Source organism: Condylura cristata, unplaced genomic scaffold (assembly GCF_000260355.1).
Source record: "Condylura cristata isolate star-nosed mole 26May11 unplaced genomic scaffold, ConCri1.0 scaffold00009, whole genome shotgun sequence".
NCBI classification, from domain to species: Eukaryota; Metazoa; Chordata; class Mammalia; order Eulipotyphla; family Talpidae; genus Condylura; species Condylura cristata.
Window position 1 is genome coordinate 20455438 of NW_004567110.1, and position 15333 is coordinate 20470770.

At 36.3% G+C, this 15333-nt stretch overlaps 1 protein-coding gene across 1 annotated transcript in view; it reads right to left on the reverse strand.

Moving 5' to 3' along the window:
* Positions 1-15333, reverse strand: part of PKHD1L1 (polycystic kidney and hepatic disease 1 (autosomal recessive)-like 1) — a 135503-nt gene that overhangs the window by 69094 nt on the left and 51076 nt on the right. Inside the window, exons 23-30 of the mRNA XM_012722926.1 lie at positions 14991-15163; positions 12025-12172; positions 11389-11543; positions 10976-11098; positions 9889-9994; positions 6597-6707; positions 5466-5630; positions 4393-4514 (exon numbers count right to left, since the gene is read on the reverse strand). Coding sequence (XP_012578380.1) covers positions 4393-4514; positions 5466-5630; positions 6597-6707; positions 9889-9994; positions 10976-11098; positions 11389-11543; positions 12025-12172; positions 14991-15163 — 1103 coding nt within the window. The remainder of the gene's footprint in view (positions 1-4392; positions 4515-5465; positions 5631-6596; positions 6708-9888; positions 9995-10975; positions 11099-11388; positions 11544-12024; positions 12173-14990; positions 15164-15333) is intronic.

Below are 15333 nucleotides of genomic sequence, written 5' to 3' on the forward strand. Positions count from 1 at the left end.
TGGCTCCTTTCTTGGTTTATTTTTATTTATTTATTCCTTAATAGATTGATTACATCATCCTTCATTTTTCTACAATGTATGATTTCCCCATGAAATTCCCACCACCAATTCATTTCTTTGAACCAGGTAGTTAGTTCTTATAAAAACTATTCCCACTAACTTTCCTTCCCTTACCCCTACACAGGAGAGTCCCTATCCTATTATTATAACTCTTCCCCTACAGCAGTCCAGGTGGCAGGAGTGGATGCCTGGCTACAGCACACTCGAGGAAAAGCTAAGGATTCTGCCTTCTCAGAACCTCTGGATGCTGAACAATCTGCTCCACCCACCACCACTTGGCCCTGCGAGCCGCTAGCGGCCCTGTCTCCTGCTCAGAAGGCCAGCTGCAAAGGAAAGCACTTAATTCCACATATTGTTTTTGTGTATCAGATTTACAGTTATAATCTATCTTGTAATTTTCCTGTTCACCCTGGGATTATAGTCAGTTACGCCCCAGAGTGGACCATTTGCCACAAAGTTCTTTATTTTACTTTGCCTCAGTTCCTTCTGTAGGACTTCTCTGCCTATCATGGCCACCAGGCTGTGCTTGTTAGTGTTGACTCCTTTGTGGATGACTTTTCTGACTCCTTCCTTGTCTTATTGCCACCCATTAACTATAGCCCTGACCCTTATGGCGAAGAGAGGAAACTCTAGTGACTGTCCGGGATGCCCAACAGGGGACCGTGCTGTACAAAGAAGCTCCCTCCAGGCCCTACCAGTTTCTATTGAAGAACTAAGTCATTTATCTGCCTCCATGCATGGGATGAAAGTACATCTCACCAATGGGACCACTGCTTCAGAATATAAATGGACACAATTAGTTCCTTCATCACTTCAAGATAGCTGGCACCAATCAGCAGACCTCGTAAGAGGTTACGCTCATGTTTGCTTTCAAAATGCTTTTGCCAGACCCACTTCTCAAGATTTGGGGTGGCTAAATCTCACCTTCTGCAACTATACTTTTACATTTAATTATTCCAGTCACAGGCTCAGTGTGGTAAACACACAGCACAATTGGGGTTCATATGGAGATACAGCACTTGAATATTATCCTTATAACATCTCATTCTTCTGGGGTAGCACTCGCCTCAATGCCACCCAGCTCATTCAAGAAGAACAGTTTCTGGTTATCAATAGTTCCAGTACTGGCCAGAGATATGTTGGATGGGGTGCAGACACAGGACTCTTGATGGATCTTACTAGAGATATGTGCGATACAGAGAGATATATCAAGGAGTCTGACTCCACTTATTTCCCCTTTCCCAAGCTCAATGTTCTCCAACTCATTGCCCGTAATTATCTCTGCAACAGCCCCTGGCATGTTCATAACTTAAATAGATTACACTCCTCTCCCACATGTGCAGATGATTTTTACCCAAACTATCTTAGAAAGGGAGAGACCATGTCAAATACTTTTGTGTCCCCCAGTTCTCTGGGTATCCAAACTTCATTTCAAAAAGCATGGCCAGAGGGACCCACTACTTCTGTCTCACTAGAGAATTCAGGATATTATTTTCTTTGTGGCCGAAACTTGTATGTCTTCCTTCCTCAACACTGGACAGGACGATGCACCATTGTACATGTTGTACCTGATGTCACTTTTCACAAGCCATCCTAAATGTCCTCTTCAGGAAAAAAAATTTCAACCTATGTTCTTTTCTTGGACTATCCTTGTCTTCTAGATCTAAAAGAAATATCAATATACTCTCCCCTGAAGGGTTCTCTAACCATGACTGGGAAGGGGATGTCATAACACTCCTACTATAGAATATCCTGGCCTTAGCTATACTATTGGTCATGGTTTCTTTTGGTTTGCAGGAGTTCCATTTCTGGAAAAGTTTATGTTAAATATGACCATAATGGTATAACAAGGGTGGGTGGCCACAGAATATGCTATCGAGGCCCAACAACACTCTTGAAATTCTCGAGCCGCAGTAGTTATGTGAACCTCATAGCCTTAGACCTGCTGACAGCTGAATTCAGAGGACTTTGTGCTCTCTTAAATGAAACATGTTGTTTTGGGTTAACACTTACAATGAGGTAGAAAAAAACCAAGAGGTATTAAAGAAAAACATAAGTAATATCAATGACCTCAAAACACAGGCAGGACAAATGTCTCACTGGCCACAAACAACCTTTGCCTCTGCAGGAAACCAACTTTTTTCCTGTTACTCCCTTTTCTGGTTCCCTTTCTAATTTTCTTTATTATTCTCTTGTTGGGGCCCGGCAATCCTAGAAGCTCTCGTCAGAGTCAGAGTCACCTCTCTCCTGGAAGCCATCCAACTCCAAATGGTCTTTCTTGATGGAGCCCAGAATGACCCTTCCACTGTTTTCTTCCGAGGTGCCTGGGATTGTCACTCTGCAGTGGAGCCATGACTGCTTCCCCACATCATCACTTTCAGCAGGAAGCAGTTACTGATCAGAGCGGTAACCATTGTTCTAACAGCAGTGAGGGGCTCCATTTGCAGAAGCAGGGCATGAGTCATAGGGCAAGTTAGGATAATCAGTTAGTGTCAGGGACAGTGCAGGTCAGGAGAGTTAAAGAAGCTACCGAGGTGAGGGTAACAAGAATGAGATGATCCAGAGAAACAGGCAACAAATTCCAAAAGGTGCTAAGCAGAAACCCCAAGACCATAAGGGGCAATGAGGACATTCCAGGTCAAGGATGATAAAAGAAAAGTATGCTAAAAGATAAGGGATGTGAGGCAGGAAGATCCCAAGTACAGTAGCAGATTAAGTGAGACCACGGAGAACTAACTAATCACAGAGAGACTCATGGGACTTTAGAATAGTGAGGGAAAGAAAGTTTGTTCCCAAAGCAAGAGTCCATCATGGCTACTTTGCCCTTCCCAGGTGCCTGAGTGTCTTTGTTCTTTGTCCTTTTTTCAAAATAAACTATTTTTTTCTCGCTCAGACAATGTTTGCTTCTCTCTGCTTACTTATCTGAAAAGTCTGTAAATTTCTGTCTATGGTTTCATGAGACAAAAACCCATGACGAAAAACCCACGGTGCAAAGTAGCAGTGGCGGCATCAGGAATAACGACTTCAGTCAACTACCTTTTTTTTTTTTTTAATGTTAGTGACTTAGTTCATTACTTGTCCATCTGAAGTAAGCAAAAAGATTTGCTTAAACCTAATTTTTAAAAATATAGGTGAATAATTGGTCTTAAGATGCATTATCCCATGGGGAATTTTGTTTCTGGTCAACAAACTGAAACTTTAATACATTTAAAATATATATTCTTGGCCCTCCCTGGTGGCGCAATGGGTTAGGATGCAGCACTGCAAGCTTGCCACAGCTGCTTCAGTGTGTGTTCAATCCCTGGTCCCCGGAGCGGACCCACATGGTGTGGCAGACCTTTCCTGTCTCATCTGCTGCTCCCCTCAGCAGTGTACTTCATCAGTCTGCCTGTACTGTTCCCCACAGTGAATCCTGTCACCACCCCTGCACCTCTGACCAGTACCCCAGTTCTATATGCATAAATAAATAAATCTTAACAAATGCAAATCACTTATAATATGACATACATAAAAATCCATAGAAATGAAATAAAATATTTAAGAATATATATATGTATGTATATATATATATATGTATATATATATATATATTCTTTTTTTTTTAAATTTATTTTTATTTACTTGTGCATACAGAACTGAGATACAGGCCAGAGGCTCAGGGGCGGTGAGAGGCTTCACCAGAGACAGAGTGGGGAGCAGAACAGGCAGATTGACAAAGTACACTGCTGAGGGGAGCAGCGGGTGGGTCAGGAGAGGTCTGCCACACCATGTGGTCACCTCCAGGGCAGGCGGGAATCGAACTTATGCGGAAGTGGCTTTAGATTCTTAGTGCTGTGCTTTAACCCGCTGTGCCACCAGGGAGGGCCTATATATATATTCTTTAAAAAAAACATGTCTACATTGATTTCCTTGAAAAGTTTTTGATTATTTGTTAGTAGTGAATTGTTTTCAACTTTTGATTACTTGGTCATCTCCCATTCATCCTACAAATACCTGCAAGACATCAATTGCTCTGTGAAATTCTTTAAGAACCTTTCTCCCCATTGCATCTTGTCTTTACTGGGTATCTCATTTGGTTATTTCAAATGGAACACACTGTTTAATACTGATTGATGTGTCTCTCTTCCTTAATGATATTAAGTAACTTAAATGTGAATACAGCATTTAGATTTATATTTTAGGAGAAGGATGTTGAAGAAATTGTTAAAGAGCAGAACTGAAATGTTGCAGTTGATAAATAATAGGGTTTCCCTTGTTTATCCTACAGGGAGTTATTCCTTAATTCTTAAGATACTAGATTTAGAAAAAAAAATCTGTAATCAGATGACTTACTTTTGGTGTTCTGCAGGTTATTTTATTCACACCCCCTTCAATCATATTGCAAGTTTCATTTCCAACTAACACCTTTGAATTTTCATTAAAGCCAAATCCAGATAATGTCAGGAGAGTACCACCTGCAAAAGGAAAAGTTAGCAATAATACAACAAAAAGAAACTTTGGCAACCATCTAACTCATCACTTAAGAACTATCTAAATACTAAAGAGATGGGTTGGTAAATTGGTTAAGGACCAGACTTAGGATGTATATAGTCACCACCACACACCCAACCCTGAGCTCTGAAGACTCAGAGCTGGAGCTTTATGATGATCATAAAGAAACTGGTGAAGTAATTCAATGAAATAACACTGATTTGTAACCAACATTTGCTTTGGGATACAATTAACAACTATTAGTTTCCACAGTGACTTCTTCACCCTAAAAAAATTAGTTTCTATTTGGTGAGATGTTCTACTGGGAGTAATGGGAATAAAGTAAGACTTTTAACAAGCTCCAAATTTTAATAACTAAGTAAAGGAAAAATATACAATAACATAAATTAAAACAAAATAAAAAAACACTCCAAAAACATCAAGACCAATGAACAATATTCAAAACCAAACATGATAAAGCAAACAACTACAAAGGAAATGAAGCAGAGCATGAAAAATGAGTTATTTTCTTGCATCTTCTGCATCAGCCTTCCTTTCTCTGATTTGTTCCTGGAACTTTTTCTGGGTCAACTAGCTCCATTGAGACTGTGCTTACAAATGAAGCAGCTGGTAGGGAGAATAATAACTAATAAATCTTATCTTGACATAATTGATGAGCTTGTTAAAGAAACATGTAGTAATTGATGATATTAATTCAATAACCTAAGATGTAAGTATAAGCAGTCACCCTGACTTGTGCTTCAAAAGAAACAAAAGAACTAGTCAGCCAGTGAATTACCAAGCCTTCTAAAAGGGGGTCTCCTTTTTTGTATATGAGGGATTTGGGGTACCTTTCCCTTCACCCTGCTCTAAAAATAGCACAATGAAATAATGAAATGATGTATGCAGTCTTCTTTGTTTAGCATAATTATTACCTGCTAGACTTCCAGATGCAGGCCAGATGTGTGAGATTTGACTTCGATATATGAAGTGGAACACCTCACCCTCCAGAGTTTGGGCTAGTCCAACGTCAGCTATGGACACAGTAACTGGGAACTGTCCAGCACTCCCATTCATAATCTGGCATTTGATCTCATTTTCTTGAGATTAAAAAAGAAGAAAATGATAAAGCAAGGTCTTCATGAGACAAAATTAATGAAATTTTATATGCAAATATAGACACTGATCTTCATTTTCATACCCCAAGAAATACATCTAAGGAAAACCACTATATTAACAGAAGGACATTTTTATGAACTACGTGATAGAATGAATCAAACTCTTTTTAGAGAGTTGAAAAACCCAATAGTAAAACCAAACTAAACAATTTGCTCCTTATTGTAGTATGGAAAAAAGATTATTGGACTGTATTAAATAATTTTAGAATCCTAGTCTGTAAGATTATTGACAATAATATTTCTAAAAATCAATTATTGTAACAGTTTTGTTGCAACATGCTGTTTAGGTCTCAAACTGAGTAAAATATTAGGTCTAATCAAGAAAGCTGATTAAAAACTAAGTGAAAACTTTCTTCACTTCAAGCAGTATAAGCACTTATAATGAGAGTGCAACTGCTAGTTTCCAAGAATGCATAGGACCTCTAACTTAAAAATAACTTAAATCATATGTGAGCTGGATTTGATAACGGACTCTCAAGCTAGGATATAAATGACCTTGGGATTCTGTGTTAATGGACAGAGAGAAGTTCTGCTGGACTAGCAGTCAGGGAAGATGACCATGAGGTCTTGCTACATGACCAATGAGGTATTATCAAAGTCTGGGGAAAGGGGGTGCAGTAGCAGTTGATATATTTTGTGTCCCAGATACACACCAAAGAAGGGGGATAAAAGAACATCAATGAATTTACTATTACAGGATCTAGACATGGTGTAACAACGAGAGAACTAGTCTATGGTCATAACCAAATATTTTAAGATAATGTATTTATCCAGAGCAATCTGACAATTTCATGATTCTTTAGGGAACTCTATAGGATACTATAGTTTGATAGCACTTTCTCTTTGAGAACAATTACACTCAACATGATAATTTTAAAACGTACCTACCATTCACCGAAATAAGAGCACAACCTACTGGTCCAACTGAAACTGAAACAGCTGAACTAGGAAAGAATCCAGAACCTAATATGGTTAGAATGGTGTTTTCTTCATAAGACCCTGCAAATGATAAGCATGTATAAAAATATTAAAATTACAAAACATAGAAACTTATGAAATTAGGTATTTGTTAGAAAAAGCTTATCTTTTGAAAATCATAAACAAAAATGCTATAACCAAGTAGAGTAAAATGATAGTTATAAGCAATGGTATTTTTTTTTCCATTTGATTGCCCAACATTGCCTCATATTTGAATTCATGCTGATAGAAACAGGAAAAAGAATTACCTGATTAAAAGTATGGAATTAGATAAAGGAAGGAAAATTACTCCTAATCATAGTAATTAAAGAAGTATCTTTATTTGAAAGAACTATGATGGAATTACCATCACAAATTCATAAGAAGAGAAACTACATAATAAGAATCGTGGACTCTTTTGCTTGAAATAAAATAAGAGCCCTCTATCTAATGTGCTACACATCAGAAAGCATCTGGGATATTCTTAGCTTAAACACATTGCTCAGCATTTTATATTTAATGTTTTATCACTTACTCTTTAAAGAGTCCAAGTTTTGCTTTTGTTTTTTTGTTTTTTTTTTTTTTAAGATACATTTATTTATGCATACGCAAGTGGGGTACAGGCCAGAAATGCAGAGGCGGTGAGAGGATTCACCAGAGACAATGTGGGGATCAGAACATGCAGACTAACAAAGTACACTGCTGAGGGGAGCAGCAGGTGGGTCAGGAGAGGTCTACTGTGCCATGTAGATCACCTCCGGGGCAGGGATCGAACTCATGCTGAAGTGGCTTTTAGTTTCTTAATGCTGTGCTTTAACCCACTGCCCCACCAGGGAGGGCCCTAAAGTGTCCAAGTTTTATCAGTAAGTGGTAGAGATGTCCTACTGAAACAACCTCTCACAGAGATATATCCCTCATGGATTTAAATAGCTAAGGATAAAAAAAAAATCCCTGAATTTTGGACATAAAATCAAATATCTTAATGAATTTAATGTAGAGGTAGATTTTTAAATATGAAACAAAAAGGTATGGGTAGCCATAAAGAAAAAGATAACACAAATTAGAATAAATCAATGATTTAAATGTTTCCATGAACAAGACACTAAAACAAAATGCAAGTGATATATTGAGAGAAGATATGAATAAAAGGTTGGTAAAGATAAATATAATAGTTACAATAAAAAAATCCAATAAGTGGATGGATAATGAAGAATAAGCAATAACAAATAATCTAAATATCAGAAGAATCATAAGATGCTCATATGCATTACTAATCTGGGCAGAGACGCATTTTTAAAATGATGAGATAAATTCTTTCACCTACCAAATTGACCAAAATTAGCAAGCTGATGATAACCAACCATTGGCAAGGATGTGAGGAATATGGTATTTTCACCTCTGCTGAAAATAAAGCTACTTCTGGATAGCAATTTGATAACCTAATAAACTGAATACCTTATGTTCAGTTATTATCCAGCAATTCCACATCTGGGGATTTATCCTAAAGAAGCTCTAGTATGTATACAATAGGAAAATTGTATAACAGAACTTAATACAATGCTATATGTAAAAACAAAAATTGTAAACAATCTAAATGCCCTCAATAGAGGAATAAATAGATACACCAATGAAATATTTTAAAGTGTCTTGCATAAAACCATGTAATTCTTAAAATGATGCTGAATGGCAAAAGATGCAGATAATATTTGCATTGCAGTATCTTATTTGTAAAATTTTAAAAATTGCAACATTACCATATGTATGTGTTATATACAAGAGGCATGGAAGAAATCATACAAAATTAATAACTGTAATTGCCTCAGGGAAGATTTAGAGTAGTATAGGAATAGAAGTGATATTTAAAAAAGGATTTTAGCTCCTCCTGTAATGTTTTATTTTAAAATTGATAAGAAATGAATATGATTAAGTGTTAACAGCTGTTAAGTTTCCAATGAAGAGAATATGAATGCTTCATGGCATTATTTATATTTATCTTTCCATTACCTTTAAAGTTATCAATATGGGCCAAAAGGAGGCTCAGGTTGCAAATTATTTTGAGTAAGGAATATATTTTCTTCAGAAAATCCATGTGAAAGTGGAAATTCATTACAAAACACAAAAATGGATGCAAAAATAAGTATACCAAATGGCTAAAACAAAATTACTATTAAGTAACTGTTTAATTTTGATAGCTTTTCCCCCATGTAAAATGAATTATCCCAAAATTAACAGCCTTACACTAAGCAAGTCTGAAGAATATATACTTTCAATACAAAAGTACACTTTTAAAAAATTTCAAAAATTTTTGCTAATGTATAATTAACAGATGAATTTTCCTGCTACTCACCAGATGAAAGAAGTATAGTATCTAGAATCTGAGTTTAGTTTTGTGACTGAAAAAGCCATTACCTTTCAATCTTTAGTCCTGTTTTTCATTTCAATACTTTTAAGAGTTCAGATACAAGGTGTAATCATATTTTTAAAAAATATTTACTGATTTATGCATACAAACTGAGGTACAGGCCAGAGGTTCAGGGGAGGATTCACCAGAGACAGAATGAGGAGCTGAACAAATAGATTAATTAAGTACACTGCTGAAGGGAGAAGCAGGTGGGTCAGGAGAGGTCTGCCTCACTATGTGGGTCACCCCCAGGGCTGGGGTTTGAACTTGCTCTAATACGGCTTTGGTTTAACCCATTGCGCCACCAGGGAGGACCCAGTAATCACATTTTTAAAGCGGTTATGTACTATAAGGATCTGGTAGAATGTGATCCCTTGTTTGACAAAGTTTAACAACAATTTTTCTTTTTCTCAAATCTAGGTCCTAGTTAGGCTTTTTTTGCTAAATAGCAATTGTCTCATTACTGACCTTTTAGTATTTTATCTCCTGGAAAAGATCTCTTTTGATGAATGACTCCTATTAATCCCCTACCTATCAGAAGTTAATGAAAATGCCCAGTGTCAAAGTGAAATTTTAGAGACTAATTCTAACTTGGGTGACACTGGAGAAATAAAAGACTAGTGAATCATCTTTAAAAGGAGTTAGAAATAATTAGTGTTCCTTTCATCCTTATTTATTTTGATCTGACAGGTTTTTTATTTTTTTATTTATTGTATAGAAGTCCCTGCTTACCTTAGTTTATGGCACTGTTAAAAAAGTCAAAGTTTACATTTTTGCTAGTGGGCTCTTCTATCCCATGCACAGAGTAAAGCAGCAGGTTACCTTGAGAAGGGCTTATTGCAGAGATGAGGGGAGTAGCCTTGGGATCCCAGGTGAAACCACAGTCACCTGAACATTTAGCAGGAATGCCATTGACATAGACTTCAACCTACAAATAAGAAAACAGAGAACAGAGTTTTGCACGATTCAGTAGAATAAGCATACAATTTAGCATGGACATGGAATTTTATTTACTATCTTGTTTACAAAGGTTAGTGTATTCTATTTAGTATTTTTCTGTTTTTTTTTTTTTCACTCCAATGATTCATTCAGCAAATACGTAAACCATGTGTCAGAGACTATGGCAAATGTCAGATTGAAGGACTAGCACATTAAACAAAACAGGTAACTCTACTGTCATGCATTTATATTCTAGTGGAGGCAGGACGGAGAACTGCCTGAGACTGTAAATTTGAAATAAAAAGTAAATTCATACTATGCCCTGTCGGTTAATCCTGTGCATGAAAATAAAGTTTATTCTTGGAAAAGTCACCAACTTGTTACATTCTGCATGTTCTTCTCATTAAAGTGACATATCAATAATTTCTTCACAGATTTAACACAAAGAATAAATGAAAGTATATTTTCAAATTTAAAGAGGAAGCAGTAGAGCTTAAAAATCCATTCCTGTATCATAAGAAAAATAATTTTTTAAAAAATCACCAAATAGCATTGAGTTAATTGTTAACAAGTACTCATAAGAAAAAAGATGTCATCTCTCCTGTTTTCCCAGGTCTTTGTGTAGTAGAACTGATGGTACATTTTAAGTTACATTAAAATCTTTTTTAAAAAACAACTTATTTATGTATGCATACAGAACTGGGATACAGGCCAGAGGTGCAGGGGCGGCGAGAGGATTCACTAGAGACAAAGTGGGGAGCACAACAGTCCGACTGAGGAAGTACACAGCTGGCGGGTCAGGAGAGGTCTGCCTCACCATGTGGGTCACCTCTGGAGCAGGTGGGAATTGAACTCATGCTGAAGTGGCTTTAGCTTCTTAGTGCTGTGATTTAACCCACTGTGCCACCAGGGAGGGCATACATTAAAATCTTGAAGAAAAAAAAAATCTTGAAGAAAGTTTCATAAATACCTGTGGCTGTTGGTTCGGTGTCCGAAGTAGGTCTCCAAGTATGCGCTGTCTGAATAAGCCTCCTTCCTTGATCTTCATAACGGTCATATTAGCCTTTTCTCCAATAATGTTGGAAGCATTAACCTATTTTTCAAAAGATTATTTTATTAGAAAAGCAGCGGTAGATATAACTATGCTAGTTTTCCTCTTTAAATATCAGCATAGTTGAAGTAAATAAAAGTCAAATGATGAAAAAAAAACAAATTCAAAACAGTCACATTTTTGGAAAAACAAGTCTCTTTAAAAAAGAGCACAATTTACTCATGTCATAAAATGCTAAGATATTCCATTATCATAAATGCATCGTTTAAAACTTGAATTAAATGATTAAAATTAACTTGAATTGGGGAATAATATATGTCAAATGGGGGAACCTGTAGAAGATTCTGCTTTCCACGGGCACTTCTCCATTTGATGTTCCATGAGTATCCAGCACAGGTTCCCTCTCGTGTAACTGAGACTTGCCCCACATCTTCTAGACTCTGGAGAGCAAACTGCAGCTCTGCAGCTGACACAGCAGCAGGGAGGCCTGCACTCACAGGGGATGGCAAGCAGCGGGAGTCAAAATACGTAAGCTATTCTTAAAATTATGCACTATGTTCTAACTCTTGCAAACCCACTGTCCACCACCAGTAGAGTATGAAATGAAACATATCATTATCTGTGTCAAGAATTGCGAATATTTCTAGGAAATAAAAATTACATGAAAAGAAAAGCTTACATCTATAAGTTTGGCTCAAATCTTTTTGGTTTTATTATCAATGAACTTCACCAATAACGTACAGGCTATGGCTATCAGACACACAAATTTCTCAAGTGCGACCTGCTGAACTAGTGATGAATGTGTCATTTGTTCTGGATAATTTAGTTTTACACTTCTGACATAATCTCAAGTATGTGCATTATGTAGGGAAATTGTATTAGAAAAAAAGATAGCAAAGTATCAATTTGGTTGTCTAAACCAGGACTATACAATTGACATAGATCGATTTTTGATCTTTTTTATATACCTTTGAGAACATGACCATAAGCCTGAATATCAAAGGTGCCACTGAGAGGTGGAGACGCTGCTTGAATTCTCTGAATGCGAATCTTTGACTCCCCTGGCCAATTATTTCCTCTGTAAACAGATTCATTCTCTTTCTCCTTTGTGATTACCTAATTTAAAAAATAAATATTAATAAAATAGTTAAACATAACAATGGTTAAAATGATCCCCATTTACCATCGTACAGGCCTGTGATGACTTACTGAGCCTTAGATATCCAGGATTCTTCCGAACAGTAAGGAAAGAGTCACATAAATCAACACAGCCCATACCTATCTAGCTGCAATAATGAGGCCAAAGTCAACTCAGTCATCTGTGTAGCAATCATCTGGAACCACAGTAATAGCTCATTAATCCAGACTGCACCTTCCATCACTCAAGGAACAAATATTTATTGAGCAGGCATTCTGTTCAAGGTACAGTGCTAATCACTGTAGAGAGGCAAGGAAACATGAGATGCTCTCTCTTGGTTATCAAAAAACAAACCTCATGGATATGAGATACTGTCTTTATAAACACTGCACTGCATAAAATTAAAAGAAAAGTACAGATTGTAACTCTAATAGCAAAACTGATATTCAGCTGCTTTTAACCTCTCACAATTACTTGTTAATCTTGTGAAATTTAAAATTAAGCCCTTGATAATTATAAAATTATCGCTACCCACAGAAATGAGAAAACAAGTGCCAAAAAATATATTTAAATGTTTCACACCATGAAGTGCTGTATAGCAATGAAGAACAAACTATCACTACATGTAACAACATGAATCTCATAATAATGAATCAAAGAAACTAGATGCAATGAATACAGGCTGACTTATTCATTATCTTTCTTTTGAATGCATTTACTTTGCAAAAATTAAGAGTTTAGCAAGGTTGCAGGGTATAAAGATCAACACACAAAAGCCAAAAACATTTTTATATACAAATAAAGAGTATGTGGAAATAGAAATTAACACAAGATTATCTTGAGTTACTGAAAAGAAAATAAAGTATAAATCTGACCTGAAAAAACTACACACGCACACACACACAACTATGTGCACATATGTACAGCATACAAATATATACTATAAAAACTATATAACAATAGATGTGAACTTACCATAGGATCACACAGTTACACTATTAGCAGCTAACACAGAAGATGAAAACTTGTGTCAAATGAAAACCAGTAGATAAATATTCATCATATTATTCATAATAGCCCCAAACTGTAAGCAAATCACATGTCCTTTATTGTGCACATGTTTAAGCGATGTGTGCTCTATCCAAACCATTCAATACTAGTCAGCAATCAGAATGACCAAATTATTGAAACAACAACATAGACAGCAACCAAGGAACATTGCTGAGTGAAGAAAGATAATCTCAAAGGACAATAATGTAAAGATAGCTTAGTGACTGCAGATTTAAAGGAGTGAGGGAGTAGGGGAGATAACTGTGGTTACACCAGGGTAATGTTGGGCTCTTAGTGATGGAATTGTCGTGAGGAAATTAGGTGAATCAACACATGTGAAAATCTGATGCAGAACCACACAGGTGTACCCGCACACAGAGCCAGACACAGACACGCAGACACACATATGAGCATGTAGAATGGCAACATCTGAATGGGTCTCTAGAATGCTTCCGTTCCCTTGTGCTAATCTGCTGCAGTTATGCAAGTGATGTATGGAGGCAGCATGGGTGAAGGATATAGGAATACTTCTGTATTATGTTTCACAACTGTACATGAATCTACACTTACCCCAAAATTAGTTTTTTTTTTTTTTTTAAAGATTTAATTTACTCATGCAGAACTGTGGTACAAGCCAGAGATACAGGGTCGGTGAGAGGCTTCACCAGAGACAAAGTGAGGAGCAGAATCTGCAGACTGACGAAGTACACTGCTGAGGGGAGCAGCAGGCGGGTCAGGGGAGGTGTGCCTCTGTGGGTCACTTCCCGGGTGGGGGTCGAACACTGAAGGAATGCAGCTAGCTTGCAGTGCTGCGCCCTGACCCGTTGTGCCACCAGGGAGGGCCCCAAAATTACAGTTTTAAAACAATTCATATAGCCACAAAGCTGGATGAATCTCTCGTTTCAATTTTTTTTTAAAAAGGTCACAAATACATAAGTTCCGTTTTCTCAATTTAGTTATGGGCAAATAACCAAACTGAGAGGATGCAACAGTGAAGGAGTATTTAATGAGGAATCTTGCAAAATATTTTCATCTTGAAGATAGTCAGATTAAAACACTGGGATAAAATGGAGTAAAGGCAATTTTTAGTTGTCCTATGTTTTTAATCATAAAGTCATCTAGTTAGGAAAAAAAGATCTTTGTGAAACTAATTTAACTATATTATATATTATTAACCTTTATTTTTGAACTTCCTCTTTTTGTTTTTCTTTTTTGCAGAAAATTATAACAACTCATTCCATAATTGTAGGTAAGTTTATGTAAATATACTCATATTTGTAATACTAGCTACATTTATTAATAACTATGTAGTGTTAAAGAAGTGTTCAGAACCTTTTGGAATCATGACCAAGAAAGGTACTTATGACAACCAATTTAAAACATAATGTGGAATCTCATTATTCTTTCAATCATCTCTGTTTAATGATTTTCATTGGATAGCCCACAACTATTCCCTTTAAATGAATGGAAATAGCTATTTAAATGTGACCACTTATTAAGACTATTTCCTTTGTTTTTTTATCCAAACATTTATTTCTTGAAGACTTTTTAAATATTTAAATTGAATTTTCATGGTCCATTTCTATAAGCCTCTCACCTTTCATTTATTTACATTTAAATAAATGTCTTATAAAAGATATTCAAGCTATATAATAATTATTGGTATAATTTAAAAAGAAAATCTACGAGGTCACAGTTAATACTTCCTATGTTGAAAGTAATAACTTGGAAAATTTCAAGGCTTACCTGCCCAAAGCTCACAGCCATCCTGGGTATATTGTAACTGCAGTTATATGAAGTCATGGTGACAGAATATTGACTAGTCACATTTGGTCCATTAATTTTGGTCTGATTCACCTGAATGTGCTTTAAAAATATCCCTTTGTTTGCCAATGCTGGAAGTCTTCTCTTTGGCATCTCTAAAGAACAGAGATAAACAAAGCAAGTAGGAAGTAAAATTGCATAGCTTCTACTGCTAAAAAAATCATCAAATAATACCCACATGTCATAGAATAAGTTGTTAAAACTTAACTTATTAAGAGAAGATTTTAAGGCAGAAACGTAGGAAGGATGGTAGAATTTTAGTAAC